Genomic DNA, 18,120 nt, shown 5'->3' on the forward strand with positions numbered 1-18,120 from the left:
TGGGTTGGATCAGTTTCATGTCTTTCCTGCAGGATGCTATTAATGATAATAGGTATTGCTAATCAAATTTTGAATTCAGTAAATACTTGCATTCACTTAGAGAAGATGCCTTGATTGTAAAAACTGACTTTTCTCAAACAAAAGGCCATGAATATAATTTAAAGTGTTTTCTCTTTTTTAACTTGTGCTTTTCTGTTCGAGTTGGCAAGAATGAAATCTTGCAAAAATTAATTCCTGGAGCATTTTAGGGGCATATGGTATCTAATGTTTCTCTGACACCTCAGAAGCAGATCTCAGCATACCTCATACAATTTCAAGTGATCAACTATCATCTGAAAATCTGAGTTCAGCTGTCGGACAAAAGATTGCCTCTCCTAACCGAATTCTCTCAGATGAGAATAGTTATGCTACAGTTGTTATCGGCTTCCCAGATCTTATGGTAAGCACCAGTTTTTCTCAATTATTGAATAAATATTTCTTCTTCCAGTTTAGCCTATAATCTGTAAGGCTATTTGAGGGTTAGTTAAAAATGTAATGATATTCTGGTAAACATTTCGGATCAAGTCTATATTCCAAATCAGTCATTAGAAAATGCATTCTACCTATAGAGTTTCATTGCTTTTTTAAAACTAACATTTAAAGGGTAATGAAAAAAAATAATAAAAAATAAAATAAAGGGTAATGTAATTATGTAATTTAATAAGGGGAAACCAGTATTCTCCGTACGAGTCTGTGTGACACAGTGAAATGTTTAACCTACTGACTGTAATTTTACATCATGTTGTCTTTATGTGTGCTCATGTAATCTGTCAAGAGAAACATTTGAAACTAACAAAATAACATGTCTTCTAGAATCTTTTAAAGTTTGGGGGGCTCTCATTCCTGTAGATTAAATGTTTTTAACACTCATGAACATCAGTTCACTTTCCATTGAGTTTTGCTCTGATTTATCATATCTTTGCAGAATCCAGATTATGGTGATAGTTCCAACTTAATTTGCTCTTAGGTGGTCCCTTCTGCTGTTATGTACTGTTATCTGTAAAGAAGAGGGTATTTGTAATTGACTTCGGGTGAAATGAGACAGCATCTTCTCCTAATGGAAATGGGGGAAAATTAAATATAAAGGTTATTTAAGTCTAAGATGCCATCTAATAACCTTAGATGTAGCTCCATGTATTTTGATTTAACATTTAATTTTCATAATTTCCTTTGTAGCTTTTATTTTTTAATAGAATCATTTAAAGATAAAAATATGGGCTCTGCTTGATGGTACACCAATCTCACATAATCTCAGATTTTTAACGTAATTAATGAATGGTGACTATTTCAGGGTGTAAGACAGCTGAAATCCAAAACCCAGTGGATAATATGTGGCTTAGGATTTTGCCATATGTCTTCCTAATTATCAAGTAAAAAGCTTTTGCTATGGTATTATATAACTGAAAATGAAACATGTTGTTGGAATATAGTATCTACAGCAGCCTTGACTAAATGAGAGTTGTGTTTAATATGCTTTCTCAGTGATTGCTGCCATCAGTAGGGAAAATACTAGAGCTATATTTCTGAAGGTGGAATCATTTAAAATATTGATCTTCTGATTGAAGAAATTAGTATAGAAATATAATGTTACTGTAAAAAAGGGTTAGAAAGTAAAAGTATTTGGCACTGAGTATAAGACACTTTGTATTAACCCTGTAGAAATCCTTTATAGCTGGTAGGACTAGTGACCTTGTTAAATTAAAAGTTCTATCCCCCTGGGGCGCCTGGCATTAAGCATCTGCCTTCGGCTCAGGTCATGATCCCAGGGTCCTAAAATTGAGCCCCACATTGGGCTCCCTGCTCGGTGGGGAGCCTGCTTCTACCTCTCCCACTCCCCCTGCTTGTGTTCCCTCTCTCGCTGTCTCTCTCTCTGTCAAATAAATAAATAAAATCTTTAAAAAAAAAAAAAAAGTTCTGTCCCCCCTACTTAGTATGGTAACCAACACGTAGGTGTTAGTGAATATTTGTTAAATGAAAGACTAGGGTCAGTTAGGCAGCCTTTCAACATTCTATGATAAAATCATATTTTTTAGACCCTAATACAAAAATCAGGCATTGCACTATTCTAAACCCTTTCATACATGACAGTTTTTAAAACAATTTTATAAGGTTTTATAGATGAAGAAACAGAAACAGAGAAAGATGTATCCCCTCGTCCACAAAAATTATGAGTAAAGGAGCTGGGATTTGAGGTCAAGGATGACTTAACCCTCAAACCTGTATCCTTTCTCCTGTACCACAGTGCCTTTCTGCTTTTATGTGAATTTCTTTTGACTCTTCATAAAGCTATCAATAAAGGGATATGTCACCTATCAACTTTTCATAGCATTATCCGAGGCACCTAAATTATTATTAACTTATTATCACTTCCTTAACCTAATGCCAAATAGCCATAAAAACCTATAGCAAATATCATCCTCAATAGTGAAACATTAAAAGCATTCCTTTTAATATCAAGAATAACACAAGATACTCACCATCATCACTTCTATTAAACACTCTACTGAGCATCTCAGATATGATCCATAACAAAATTTTTGATAAATTGAATTTCATCAAAATTTAACACTTCAGCTGTATAAGAGACGCTGTTAAGAGAATGAAAAGATATGGCTGGGAAAAAATATTGGCAAGTCATACTTCCAACAAAGGACTTGTATCTAGAACACACAAAGATTTCTTAAAACTCAAGAGCAAGAAAACAAATAATCCAATATAGAAAATGGGCAAACAGTGGCTCAGTGTGAGGTGTCAGAGGTCAGAAGCTGAGCAGGTGAGGACATCCCAGATGGGGAAGGGTGTAACCACCAGTGATCGTAACAAACTCCAGGCAGGATGCAGACAGTGCCTCTGAGGAGGTAGAGGTAGCCTGGTGTAGGATTTAGGAGCCCAAGTAAGGTGAGGAGGCGTCCCTTCATGAGCGTAGCCCAGCGTGGACTATTAGGACCAAGCAGAGTAAGGAAGGCATTTGCTTGCGAGGGAAAGTTAGTAGTGGGATGGGATATGAGTCGCATTCAGTGGAACTGAGCAAGAAAGTAAATATATTAAAGATAATGAAGTCTAGTTTCTCACTGTTGGAGAAGGGAGAGTTATAGATGGAGAAAGGAACACTAGAATGAATCTTACAGTCGTTGCATTGGAATTGAATCTATTTGTGTGAACTCACAGTTTTCATTATATTTAGATAGATATAGAAATACCGAGGTAAATGTGAAAAAAAAGGCAAAAGACTTGAACAGATGATTTAAGAGAATACAGAGATTAAGTACACGAAAAGATGTTGAACATCATTAGTCATTTGGGAAATGCAAAGTAAAATCACAATAAGACACTACTACATGGCTAACATAAAAAAATACTGACAATATCAAATACTGACAAGGGTGCAGAGCAAATCCAACTCTCATACAATTTTTTGAAAGAGCAAAGACAAAACAATAATCAAGATGTTCCTGAAGAAGAACCAAATAGAGGCAAAGATACTTGCCCTACTAAATTTCAAGGCTTATTATAAAGCTTCAGTAACTAAGACAATGGTGGACGTAGGAGTAGAAAAATAAATAAGAGAGTGGAATGAAGTGCCCAGCAACAGATGCATGCATATTCAGAACTTCATTTTATAATAGCAATGTTGATCAGTGCTGTTTGGTATTTGATGGTATTTGGACAGTTAGCTATCTGTGTGAAAAAGGATGAATATGAATCTCTGCCTCATGCCATTCACAAAAATAAATCCCAAATGGGTTAAGGACTTAAATGTGAAAGACAAAACTTTAAAACGTTTAGAGAATACATAGGAGAATATTTATGATCTTGGGGTAGGGAAGGATAAATACATATATGGTAAAAATTGTAAGTAAAGCTAGAGGGAAAAAATACACAAAATTCCAGAAGAGTTCTAAACATCTAGGGCAGACAGAAGGAAATACGAATGGAAAGGCACACTCAGGTACTTCAGAATGCTGGTAATGCCAGAGAGTAGATGTAGTAGAGATTTATTTCATTTTTAAACTGACTAGATTGTTATATTCCCTCTATTTAGTTATAATTCATTTCAACATAAAAAATATGTTGTATATTTCACATTTGCCTGAAAAATATGATTGTTGGTAAAGCAGCTATTTTCTATACCAAATTCAAAAAGGTTAAGAAGTAATTTGATTTTCTTATACTTGTGAAATATAAGTTTACCACTGGTATCTGCTTAAAGGGCTGCATTGTACCAGGTGTGGTGAATGTAGTTTATAGTACAGTTGGCTCTTGAACAACATGGGGGTTAGGGACACTGACCCCCTTCACACAGTTAAAACTCCATGAATAACTTTTGACTCCCCCAAACTTAACTACTAATAGCCTACCGTTGACTGGCAGCCTTACTGATAAACAGTCGATTAGCACACATTTTGTATGTTATGAACATTATATATGTACAATAAAGTAAGCTGGAGAAAAGAAAATGTCATTAAAATCATAAGGAAGAGAAAACACATTTACTGTACTGTAAAAAATCCATATGTAAGTGGACCTGCACGGTTCAAACCCGTGTTGTTCAAGGGTCAACTAAATTTCAGTACTTTTTTTTTTTTTTTTTTTTTAAGTAGGCTCCATGCCCAGCATGGAACACAGTGTGGGGCTTGATCTCACGACCCTGAGATCAACACCTGAGCTGAGATCAAGTGTCGGATGCTTTACTGACTGAGCCAGCCACCCCTATATTCAGTACTTTAATCTTTTCTTTCTTTCAGTCACCCAGTGAAGTCTATTCTTGGAGAAGGCCATCATCCTTGCATAAACCAAGTGTCACTGACAGAACATTCTATGGAGAAAAGAAGAAAAGTGAAACTCCAAAACAGAGCAATTGTGTGACTCTTTTAGATACTAATCAGATAGTCAGGATTCTGCCCCCGGGAGAAGTCCCTCTAAAAGATGTCTACCCAAAAGGTAAGAAATTTACCAATTCCTAATTTGCTGAGGTAGTGAAAGTAGTTTGCTTTGGGTAGGGATATTTAATTTATCATTATCATTCTGTATGTATAAATGTGAATAATTCTACCAGGGTCTAGTAGCTAAAAAGACCTGTGTGTGCTCAGAAAGTTTTCACTCAGTTTCTCGCAGTGTATGGTAGAAGTCACTGCTGTTAAAACTCTTCTTCCTTTGCCTTACAATCTATACAATAACTTTACTTAGAAGATGTTTTCAAATAGACTTTTAAAAATTATTAGACCATCAGGCCCAGAAAATGGGGCCAGCTATGATGAAAGGCCAGAGACTCATGCAGACTGATCCCCTCAGCAGTGCTCTCAGGGTCATCTTATATTTATTACTGCAAAACATAGGTCAGGGCCTGTGCCGATCACTTTTCCTTGTATACGTTTATTTACTATTCAAATCCCCATTCTGTCATCAGTGTACTCTCGAACTTGTATGCAGGGAGGCAGACAAAGGGAGGTAAGAAGGCATGCCAAGGGCCGCCCCACCAGTGGCCAGCAGAGCCCAGATGTGCACCAGGTCTTCCAGTCCCAAGCCTAGGGCTGTTCTCGCTGAACCACGTGGGCTTTCACCATAATGGATCATTATGAAAATGTTTGCTCGTTGAGCCACTGTTTGTTATTTGCATCATAGTGGTAGTAACATGTTGTCCTGTGTTTACATTCGTTATTATCACTGTGGACTTAATAAATATAATGCTAAATGTATTATAATCTATTACTGGGTTGACAAGTCCTGGTTATATGATGATATTTAGAATTAGTTCCTTCCAAAGAAATCACCATTTCCTCAAAATGTTTCTTAAGGTAGAAGAAGCAGGTGAATAAAGTGACAGTCTCAGTACAGTGCTATGACAGGAATATTCACAAGGTGTCTACAAAAGGAGAAGCTTATAGTCCAGACTGGTGATTATGAGCTGACCCTTGAAAAGATGAATGGGACTGAATCAAATGAAGGAATTGTTTCAGAAAGGGGGAACCCTTTGTGAAAGGTACAGGGGCATGACACCATCCCAGGAAATACAAGAAATTCTGTACTAGAATTCAGTGTACCCAGGAGTCTACCTTGATACTTCTTCTCCCTCATCCTCTCTATCTAATCTCATCATAAATTACCATGTCCTTTTTTTTTTTTTTACACTTTTCCAACGAGTATTTATTATTAGTTAAGCCATGATTCAGAATCCCAGGGTGGGGATCACCATGCACCCAGGTCCCCCTTCACCTCCCTGGGAGAAGGAGGGAGGACAGAGGAGAGGTGGGTGAAGCCAGTTCAGATCTTCCCAGGAAACGTGCCTTCTGCCCGCCGGTCGTCCCAGGCTGATACCCAGGATATGGGGCAGAGGGACTTGTACACACGACGGTACCATTCGCACACGGAGACATCACCCCCTTTAGCAGTCATTGCCTTCTCACAGCAGTGGAAGTCCAGGTAGTTCTGCCAGCAGTTTCTGGTCTGGTTCTGGTTGGGGAAGCGGCTGTCAAAAGGGGCGGTCTGGTAGTTCTTGATTTTGGTCTTGATGTCTTTTGCCATGGTGCTGATTCTAAACACACCACAGCAGCACCTCGCAGCTCAATGTGATCCTCAGCAGAGACGCCAGAGCCGGACCATACCGTGTCCTTTTGATACAACCTCACTAATATATTTTGATTCCACGTACTTGACTAGAGTTCTCTTACCAACATCCAAATCACCGCCGTCTTGCACTAGAATATTCAACAGCCTCCTGACGTTTCCTCTTCCACTCTTTCTCCATCCTACCCATTCTCCATGCATCAGACAGAGTGATATTTTTAAAGTATGCCTTTGTTCTTATTAAGGTTCAGTTTATATATAGTTCAGTTTGTATATAGTTGAGTGAGTTTGACAAACACATACAGTTGTGTAACCATCACCATAACTGACAAAGAACAGTTCCATCTCCCCAAAAACCTCCCCCATGCTACTTTGCGGTCAGCCTCTCCACCTCCTCCCTATCCCCTGACCGAACTGATTTCTGGTCTTGTGGATTTGCCTTTTCCAGAACGTTCATATAAATGGCATCATACAGTATATGTTCTTTCAAGTCTGATTTCTTTCACCTAATATCATGATATTGTTGCCTGTGCCAGTAGTTCATTTTATTGCCACGTAGTAGTCACTTGTGTGATTGTGCACACTTTGTCTATTCATTCACAAGTTGGTGGATAGTTGGATCATTTCCACTTTTTGACAATAATGAATAAGGCTATTATGAACTTTTGTGCACAAATCTTTAAGTGAACATAAGTCTCTGCTTCACTTGGGTAAATACGTTGGAATGGCATTTTTATATTATATGATAGAACTGTCAAACTGCTTAACAAAGTGACAATACCTTTTGCATTCCTATCAGCAATGAAGGAGAGTTCTAGTTCTGCTGCCTCCTTGCCAGTACTTGGTAACCAGTCTTTCACCATTCTAGTAGTTGTGCAGCAGTATCTCATTATGATTTTAATTTGCATTTTCCCCAGTGCCTAATGATGTTGAGCATCTTGTCATGTGTACCTTCCTTAGTGAAATGTCCCAGATTTTTTGCCCTTGGGTTATTTGGGTGACTTTTTTTAAAGAGTTTTATGTGTTCCTTATATATTCTGGGTACAAGTCCACTATCAAATATTCTTTTCAAACATTTTCTCCCATTTTGATGAAGGGAAAATTTCCCTTCTAGAAATTTTGTAGTTTTAGATTTTACATTTAAGGTTCCATTTTGAGATAATTTTTTTTATATGGTGCAAGGTGTGGATTGAGACTCATTGTTTTGTATGCAGATATTCACTTGTTCCAGCACCATTTGCTGGAAGATCTGTCCTTTCTCCGTTGAATTTCAGCAGTTGGACCTCTGCTCAGAATCAACTGACCACACATGTTGGGGTCTATTTTTGTATTTTCTATTGTGTTCCATTGATCTCTGTGTCTATCCCTTCACTAATAGCACACTCGATTACTTTCTAGCTTTGACACTACCCTATAGTGAGTGTCAAAATCAGGTAGTATAGATCTTCTAACTTTTGATAGGGATCAGTGGATAGAAAACTACTAAAAGGAAATCAAGGAAAAGGAACACTTCTGGCTAAATTAACCCTGGAGGATTCCTGCTGAAGGCAGGCCAGTGTGATTAGACCTTACCTCGGGGATGGTGGAGGATGAGGAACCTGATCACATGTGGAGGGTGGGGGATTCTAGTTAAACTGACCTAGCAGGACTCTTGCTAAAAGTGAACAGTAGAGAGATGAATACAGAAGCCTAAAAGTTGGGGCCTATTTGGGAAGAGGATCCAGAAGAGACTGACTAGAGTTTGGTCAAAGGAGATGATCTTTGTCATCATCCACGTTGATAGCTCCTTCATTTACTTCCACTGCTGAACACTGTAGTTTATTCATCAGGTCTCTGTTGATGTACACTTAGGTTCTTTCCAGTTTTTGCTATTAGAGATAAGAGGCAATGAATATCCTTGTACCCCTCTCCTTGTGTACATGCTAAGAATTCATAGGGGATATATCTAAGAGTAGAATTACCAAATTGTTTCCCAATGTTGTTCCAGCCTCATAAAAGAGGTCCTGACGCTCCCCATCCTTATCTACTCTTGTAGGGATCAGACCTTCTATTGTGGTTTCAGTTTATCTTTCCCTAATTTTTAATAACTTTGAGAATTTTTTCATATGTTGTGATTTACTCTTCTGGGAATTGCCTGTTTATATCTTTTACAATTTTTCTCTTCGTTGCTAGGAGTTTTATTTCCCCTCATTTGTTTAAGTAGTATTCCTTAAATATTTCAAATATACATAAAGTGCTTAGGATGGTGTCTGGCACATAGGAAGAATTTTATAAATGTGAGCTGTTAAAAAAAAAAAATTCCTAAGAGAATGACGAAGGGAGATCCCAGGAGGATAGCTGTGCACAGGCCTAGGTATCAACCAGTTCAGATGAGGATACATGAGAAAGTAGTAAATATATGGCTAACAAGCATTAATTATAAGGAACAAAAATAATAAAAGTTTGTGAAATTTTAAGAAGCATATATCAAAACTATGAGACAATTATAATCCACAAGTTAGGAGAGGAGTGACTGATGTTAAAGTTTTCTAAGTGCCTTACATTGTTCAGGAGGAAGGATACAATATTGATTAAGTTTGTATGTCAGTGAGTTAGGGATAGAGTATATAACTTCCAGAGTAGTAGAGGAAAGATTAGGGCATAAGAAATCTTTGCTCTGGTTAAGAAGCAATCTTTGAGCTGACACTGGTATAAAAAGTAGTTTGGCTTTTTTTTTTTTAAGTAAATAGAATCCAACCATCTGATTAGTCTGGAACTAATGTATATCAGCCTTTTATTAAAGAAATCAATAGAAACTATAAAGGCTATTCTGGTGGCTTTCACAAAGATGGCATAACTTTTGTTTAATGCAGACAGGGAGAGATTTACTGCTTTATTCCAGTCTTTTTCCCCCCCTAGTTGTTAGTTGCTTTTTCTTTTCTTTTCTTTTCTTTTCTTTTCTTTTCTTTTTTCTTTTCTTTTCTTTCTTTCTTTCTTTCTTTCTTTCTTTCTTTCTTTCTTTTTCTTTCTTTCTTTCTTTCTTTCTTTCTTTCTTTCTTTCTTTCTTTTCTTTCTTTCTTTCTTTCTTTCTTTCTTTCTTTCTTTCTTTCTTTCTTTTTCTTTCTTTCTTTCTTTTTTTTATCACAGACCTCAACTCTTCAAACACAAAATAACAACTCTGGATTCAAAGTGATACTCTCTGTTTTGAAAGATTTGGCATTGGAGCTATTGCAGGCCACACATCACTCTTAATCTGTGAACACAGAAGTGCATTAAACTTGGTAGTTAACAGATGTACATCAAATTACATTGCTAAAAGGAGTGAATTTTTTAATGTAATTTCATCTTCCCTCCAAATGTGTTTTCAGTTGTTTTGTCTGACAACTCTTAAACCTCCTCCTAACCTTGGTGCTGCGCACAGAAGCTGTCCCCACTGTTCCCGGGAACTATTCAGTAAACACGCAGCCATTGACTTCCCTTTAGTCATTAGTGAACTCATCCTCATGCGTAGCTTACAGCTATCCTTGAAATCCACCTGGATTATACATGTAATGGAAATTTACTGAGCCTCTGTCCTCTGTACAGCATTGAAACGTTTAAAACGGATAGACAAGGATTTGGCCAAGTTTGGAGGGAAATCGGGCCGTGGTGTTCACTTCCTTAATTCAATCATGTATTCCGAGCTGATTCATTTTCAAATCAGTAAACGTCAATGCTGATTATTTTCCAAGTGCTCGCCATCACCACCACCACCACCACTCCCTTAATACTGCTTTGAAAAGTGCTTTATAGCCACAAAGTGCCTTTTCTGATATGTGAAAATATTTTTTAGCACCAGGAGTAAAATTCTTGCTTTCCTTTCTTGAAATAGACACAGCCATTACTGCATTTTCTCACTCTCTTTATGCCACGGAATTAATTTGCACAGTGAAAGAAAAGATATTTTAAATTAAGTTGGCTTACTGTGCTTTGCTTTCATGGGCCGTCTAAAAGCACTGGTGGCCATAGCTCAGCTTAATACTACTACTTATGAAAAAAAAAAAAAAAGCTCCCATGAGTGATAAGCCAAAATGTAAGTCGGTTAACGAGACAGCTCTAGTCATCCCAACCTCTTCAATAGCTGGTCATTTTTGGCAAAGAACCTGGGTCTATAAATAATTCAACCTACTTCGGCTAGGTCTTAGCAGCAGGAACTGTCAAAAGTGATATATGGTGCAAAACTTTATCCAAGACTGACCTTCTATCCCAGGCAGCATTTGCAGTGCCGGCTGTGTGCGACTGATGATAAGCATGCTTGTTTTATATAAATGGCCATCTAGGGACAGCCAATGCAGCTGGTGGTCAGGTTACCATAGTAACTCTCTTTTCTTACCCTCTGCTGTCCCTGGACATTACCTTCCTTTCCTCCTAACCCTCTGACCTCTGGCACTCCTCCTTGCCTTGCTCTGCTGCTCATACCTAGCCCCCAGGCCTGTGGGTCCCCAAAGGCCCACGATGGGTTTTGTTTTGTTGTGTGTGTGTGTGTGTGGTTTGTTGTTGTTTTTTTTTTTAAGGAACTTTCCTCTTTCTGCTGTGGGCTCCTCAGATGAGACAGGAATCACATCTCCTTCTCTCTCCTCAGTGCTTTGTATAGTGTCTGGTGCCAAGTAAACCTAACCATGTTTGTTGAATAAATAAGACATATTTTGAGTTTTGAATTTTTCGGAGGGTCTACTCAAAAACCTCCGGCTGCAAACATTAAATAAAAATGCCAAGTTTCTTATTTTTTGTAAATTACGTTGGATAAATTCAGTATGAACATCCTGGATATCTCATTCTAACCTGAAGTTGTAATAAGGACAGACAACAAACAAAAATCTTTTAAAAGTATGGATTCTGGGGGCACCTGGGTGGCTCAGTCATTAAGTGTCTACCTTCGGCTCAGGTCATGATCTCAGAGTCCTGGGATCGAGCCCCACATCAGGGAGCCTGCTTCTCCCTCTTCCACTCCCCCTGCTTGTGTTCCCTCTCTCGTTGTCTCTCTCTGTGTCAAAAAATAAATAAAATCTAAAAAAAAAAAAAAAAAAGTATGGGTTCTGTGTAGGGGAGTTTTTTTTTAAGAGACATTAATGGCCAGTATCTTCTAAAATGAGGCCATTTTAAAAATTGTTGCCCTAGGGTCAGCTTAGGCAGGAGCTATGTGGAGTGGTGGACAGAGCAGAGATTTCAAAGCCAGGAAGGCGTGGGTTTGAAAGCCATCTCCATCACTCTCTAGCTGTGTCGCCTCAAGCAGGTCACATTATCATCGCACCTCTATTAGCTTCAGCTTCCTCCTCACTCCAGCAGGAATCACGAGTCTTTGTGGTCAGGATTAAAAACACTGCCTATAAAGACTAAGCAGAGTTTCTGGGACACAGTAGTGGCAGCTAGTGATGATGAGTGGTGGTGCTCAGGGCTTTGGAAGAGAAGTCAGCAGACCCCTGGAATTGGCTGGGAAACAACTCCAGAATTAGAGGTGGGGGCCCTGGCCCCTCTATGTCATGCCCTCTCCTTCCCCCACCCTTTCATCCATGATCCAGAGTCCTCATCCCACGGGCCCATCTTCACCACACCCTCTCCTGTCTTGGGGGGCCCTAATAATTACAGGTACCATGTGCTGAGCAGCTACTAATTAAATGCTTTCCAGTCACTAAATGCATCTAATCCTCAAAATAATGTCTATGATGCTCAGATGCTGTTGTTATCCCCATTTTACAAATGACAAAAGCAAGATAACTAACTTGACCAGCGTAAAACACAGTTCAGAAATGTCAGAGCCAGTGGCCAGTCCGATTACAAAGTGGGTGCTGCATCCCCTACATTGTACTGTCATTGTGACTTCCTAGGAAGGAAAAACAGAATTCAGGTGATGAAATCTTTTCAAATAAACTCAAAGTGCTAAAATGTCTCATCTTGGAAAGCTAGCAAAGACAATGAAAAGGACTTAGGTCATTTTCTGACAGTGAGGAATCATGGCCTAATATGTATGTATTTGACAATCTTCATGTTTTGTTGACAAAAACATACCCTAGAGACTAGACTTGGCCCAGGACCTTGTCAGGTGGGTCTCAGAGCTCTGCCCTAGGCTACTGGTAACTTCATTACACTTTTAGCAAAATTCATGCTTTCTTCTGGTCTTATTTTGGTATCATGCAGTAATTTAATACTCAGCTCATGTCATGACTTGTCTGCAGATGTGACCCCTCCGCAAACAGCTGGTTATATAGAAATCACTGACCTTCAATCAAAGAAACTCCGATATATCCCTGTTCCCAGGTAATCCACGTTCACCTTTGTTCTCAGTTCATATGTCAGATCAAAAGCAAGTCAAGTCTTACCAAGCACTCCGAATAAATGTGTGCTTTTGCCTCCTGAAATAGCAGGCTCTTCTCCCCCCGCCCCCCACCCCAGTTGCAGTTGGCTTGTATCTTGCTGCTGTTCTGCATGCTTTACTGCTATTTTTATTTTCATTTGGGAAAAATGTTCAAATGTTATATAGGTATAAGTCTAACAGCCTTCAAGGCTTCATTTCTTTATTATTGATCTATTCATTGATTTATCCCAATGATTAATTTATCTGAAACAGCGTTTTTAGTATTGCAAAAAATTTTCATCTTTATTTTTCTTTTTTTCTAAGTTTTTATTTGAATTTCCATTAGTTAACATACAGTGTAATATTAGTTTCAGGTACACAATATAGTGATTCAACACTTCCATACAATACTTGGTGTTCATCACGACAAGTGCACTCCTTAATCCCCATCACCTGTGTCACCCATCCCCCCGCCCACTTCCCCTCTAGTAACCATCCGTTTGTTCTCTATAGTTAAGAGTCTGTTTCTTGGTTTCTCTCTCTCTCTCTCTCTCTCTCTCTTTTTTCCCTTTGCTTGTTTGTTTTGTTTCTTAAACTCCACATGTGAGTGAAATCATATGGTATTTGTCTTCTCTGACTGACTTATTTTGCTTAGCATAATACTCTTGAGCTCCATCCACCTTATTTATTAACTTCATATATTAGTTTTCAGAGGTAAATGTGTTCAAAATGTCAAAGAATTTAAATAGCATTTTTTAAAAATGTTTTTTTAAAAATGTTGGGAAGGCTATACAGTAGCTAAAGGCTTCCAGAGATTTTTGAATGGAACTCATGACCATTCACTGCTTCTATTATTGTCCAGTGATGGAAGCAAAGTATGTAAACCAGCTAGACTGAGGATACAGAAGGAAAACTACGTGCTTGGTTTCTACCCTTGAGAATCACAGTGTCCTCACCAGTAGCCTGTCCCTTTCTGGATGCATCCATGCCTGATCTCCCTCTCTCAGCCGAACCACACACCTGCTCTGGAACGTCCTCATTCTTCCTTACTTTGCCCCCCTCCCCCGCCCACTCCACCCCCACCCCCAGCCAGCACCTCCTTCTTCTAATCTCTTCCTCTGCTTTGGCCTAGTTTGACACCACATCCCCTCATAACATACGGTCCCTGATGGGCGACTAAGCCCTCACAACACAGGGATGAAAACCTCACCTGAACTCTCTACCAGAGGAGCCTGGAAAGCCTTCCAGCATGAGAGAAAGGCCAGCTACACTGAGACCTGTCACTCACCCCCAGCATCACCAGGCCACTTTCTAGCCACTCCTTCAACCCCTAGAAGAAACTAGCCCCGCGTGACAGGTCACAGTAACTCAGAAACACAGTTTCATTTCTTAGGACCCTTAATCAGGTTCAATAAATATGAATAATCAAAGCATTACTCAAAAAAAATAGATTTACTTGTTCCAACATATATAAGTATGCCTTCTTAGAGCATCTTTATGTGTCAGTTTAATGGAAAATGGCTTTTAGTCATTTGGGGAAACTCCTTATTCCGTATGAAGTATATGCTTATTAAAATATACTATTAGTTCAAGCAACAAAAGCAAAGAACAACTTTTGGTTTTTTTGCATTTCTAAAAGCATTAATCATTTTTTTCCAGTATTCCTCTTAGAAATTATTTCATTGTTCTTCTCTTTTAACTTTCTGTGTGAACCGTGTGTGATGCCTGCCGGGGAGGAACACCTGGCAGAGCGGCTGTTCCTTCAGAGCCGCACCGCCCACCAGAGATAGAACGCAAGCCAGATAGTGTCACTCATTGTCTATTCCTTATTAGCCATATTTTTAAAAAGGAAAAATAAACAGGTGAAATTAACTTTAATCAGTTTTTATTGACCCGATGTATTTAAAATGTTATCTTCTCATGCACGCTCTCTCCTTAAAATAAATAAATAAAATATTTTTAAAAAATTTTAAAAGCGTAAAATGTTATCATTTTGACACATATTCAATATAAAAATTTTAATGAGATATTTTATATTCCTCTTTTCTTCTAACTCTTTGAAATCAGTATGTATTTTACACTTTTGGAACATCTTAGTTTGGACTTGCCATATTTCAAGTGCCATGTGATTTGGAGTCTGTTCATTATCAGTATATCCTGAATTTCTCTTGAGATTAGCTATTGCCATTTTTGGCATATATGCAATCCAAGAGAACAACCCATCTGGATTTCAGTTTTCCTGCTAGTTGCTTAAATTTAGCATTCTGCTAGATAGCTGGAATTTTCCATCTGATGGCTAACTTCAAATAACAGAAAATACAGTAACACTGTATGTAACTACAGGGCCAAAATGAATACACCACTTTTGCCCCCAGTAAAACTTGAGTATTTTTCCTCAAATTTTTGTATTATTTACATCTGTAAAATGATACTGCCTCGCTCTCATCTGTGGGTGTATGGAAATCTGGGCCTCACTCTACTATAATTCTGTGTGTTCTTTAATGACATTGCCATTATGTAGTAAGGGGAAGATGCATTTAAAACAAGGTGAAGAAGAGATTCTAGAGCTGAGGAGCAAATTGTAGTAAATATGTGATTTTTTTTTCAGCACTTTTTTTGACATATTGAAGGAAATTGCCCGTAGAAATTTCAAGTCTCATGGTATGAAGAGTTAAACATTTAGCCAGTAAATACAGTACTCCACAGTCTTACATCTTGAGTGCTCTTGGAAGAATCTCAAACATTATTGTTTCACATAGATAAATTTCATTGTTCTGGAATAGCCCTTTACTTCACCATCTGTACCTATTAATTTTTTACTAAGGCACATGTTTTTGGGAGAGCACCATGAGATAAACCCTGTATTATATCAAATGTTACCTTCTGTGAGTCCTTCTAGAACTGTAAAGTAGTTCTGAAACCCAGGGACCCATCCTCCTGTTACCATCCTCTTCATATTAACATTTTCTAAAACTTTTGTGTCCCAGAGTAGCTAGCTCTGTCACTCTGTGTTGAGTATCTACTAAGGCAGACTGGAAAGAAAGGTCAAAGTAGTCTTGGTTTATTCTTTAGTATATTATAAGATTTTACCCAACATATAGTGGTTTTGTGGTTTTTCCCAGATCTCCACTGATGGCTTATTGTGTTTTTATTATCTGATCAGACTATCCCTTTAGACCATTTACTTCATATAGAAAATATCAGATGTATTTAAAGATTAATTAGAATTTCTAATCTGTTTCTTTTGTTTAGTGAGAGCTATATACAGAAAAAGGAAGTGTGCCGTTGACTTATAGGCAAAAGCTGCATTCCTAGAAATGAATATATAACAAAGGAAATATGTATATGTATGATATATGTAATATGAGAAATACATGAATTCCTTGTTATAAATTCCTATAACTTCCTAAGTTAGAAAATGGAAAATATTAAATACAAATGCAGTTAAAGCCCATAAACAAGACATCAGTTTCAGCACTTAGACTGAAACCTAGAGCCCTAAAGAGTCCAGTATTGCAGGTGCATGAGATATGAGATGGTTTAGAGTTCTTTTCCTTCTGACAGTGAATGCTAGTATCATCAGGAGTCCACAAATACAGAAAAGTGTAAATAACCAATAGATACCTGTGTTATTTTTTTTCTTACAGATGAATCTCTTGGTATCTTTTAATGTGCTTACTATTAGAATTCTTTATAGCAAGTTTAATGAACCAAATTAGGTAAACTAGCTTCATTACTACCAATTGACTGACTACTGTAATTTCCTTATCAGATCAGAATCTCTCTCGCCATATACCACATGGCTATCTACTATTTCGGACACAGATGCTCTGCTAGCTGAGTGGGGCAAAGGTGGTGTTGTTACTGTTGATATGGGAGGTTGCATCAGACTCTGGGAAACTGGACTTGAACATCTGCAGCGATCACTCACGGAATGGAGAAACATGATTGGACAAGAAGGTGACCGACATATTCAGGTACCACTCGAATTGACCTTCTCTCTTAAAGGTGCATATTCAGGTATATAATTTAGTTCCAGATGCCACAGTTGTGGAGACTTCTGGCCCCGAAACTTGAATATCATTGCTTAAATAGCTAAAATAATTTCTCGTAATAGGAAAAGACAAATCTATCCCTCTAGCGAGTGAAAAAGTTAAAATGTGCCCATTTTTTGGTCAGTTCTTAAATATGCAGGTCCCTCACATCACAACATGAGAATACAATCAACGTTTGTTGTCTAACCTCCAGCATTAATCGGTTTCCAGCACCACCACCACATCTGTTCTGACTTTTACTGCCATCATTTTCAGCATCTCTACATGCTACCAAGGAAGCAGAGATACTGATGTAAAATGCAGCCCATTACCGTAGGGCCAAAACCTATAGCCTAGAGAAGATAAGTAAATGATGCATCCAGTAGAGATGCATCTTTCCCAACTTCCTTATGTCCCAATCATGCAGACTTAGCAGTGGTGAGAAGTAGACCCAACCCTGCACTGGAAAGAAACATGGAAATAGGGCACCAAAGTGAGAGGAAACTCCAGAAATGACTCAGTCACCAGCTAATCTGGTTGCTGTCTGGAACTCCCGTGAACAATGAGGAAAGCTGTGTGCCCTTAGGTACTGAAGCATATCATCAAAGGATTTATTTGTAATTGATTTATTTTAATCTTCAGAAGAAAACTTCAGTGTTTACATTTCATTCTTATCCAGCAAGGTAAGAAAGAAAAGTAGGTTCCTATCAGCTGTGTGGTTCTGTAAAGAGCCAATTAGCAGGATAAAAAATTTCCACAAACTATTCCATTGATACCTGATTAATAATTACTCTCTTATGTAGTTATTTTTGTGATTTCCCTTAAAGGAGAACTGTTTAGATTTGTGAATGAATAATACATATTTCTCTTAGATTCTTAAAAGTTTATAGGAACATTGTGAAGATCGCAAACCAACATAGGCAAACAACCTCAACTTCTTTTGAAAGGGTATGAATATATTTATTTAATTAAGCTAAAATAAATGTATTGCTCTAAAATAAACATGTCATTAAGTGCAGTGAATCCATCATAGCAACAGACTACTTGTTGGTCACTACCCATAACAATAATTGGAAGATTAATTAACTGTGGTTCTGATTCTCTTATTATTCTAAGCATTAGTGTATCCTTGTGAATTAAGCTCCTCTTTTCATTACAGTGATTGAGGCCTAA

The 18,120-nt window shown here is 38.0% G+C and overlaps 1 protein-coding gene and 1 pseudogene across 3 annotated transcripts in view; one reads left to right on the plus strand and one right to left on the minus strand.

Moving 5' to 3' along the window:
- VWA8 (von Willebrand factor A domain containing 8) overlaps nt 1-18,120 on the plus strand; it is a 338,064-nt gene that overhangs the window by 232,895 nt on the left and 87,049 nt on the right. For all 3 annotated transcript variants that reach the window (XR_003609736.2, XM_028105773.2, XM_028105791.2), the window contains 4 exons: nt 285-439; nt 4,785-4,980; nt 12,795-12,876; nt 16,686-16,890. Coding sequence is in view for 2 of the 3 variants with exons in the window: in XM_028105773.2 (XP_027961574.2) it covers nt 285-439; nt 4,785-4,980; nt 12,795-12,876; nt 16,686-16,890 (638 nt within the window). In the remaining variant the exon portion in view is untranslated. The remainder of the gene's footprint in view (nt 1-284; nt 440-4,784; nt 4,981-12,794; nt 12,877-16,685; nt 16,891-18,120) is intronic.
- LOC114211303 (cytochrome c oxidase subunit 6B1 pseudogene) lies at nt 6,159-6,580 on the minus strand (annotated as a pseudogene).

The sequence above is a fragment of the Eumetopias jubatus genome, unplaced genomic scaffold (genome assembly GCF_037043125.1).
Source record: "Eumetopias jubatus isolate StellerSeaLion01/CBP00866 unplaced genomic scaffold, mEumJub1_p1.0 scaffold_3, whole genome shotgun sequence".
Taxonomy (NCBI): domain Eukaryota; kingdom Metazoa; phylum Chordata; class Mammalia; order Carnivora; family Otariidae; genus Eumetopias; species Eumetopias jubatus.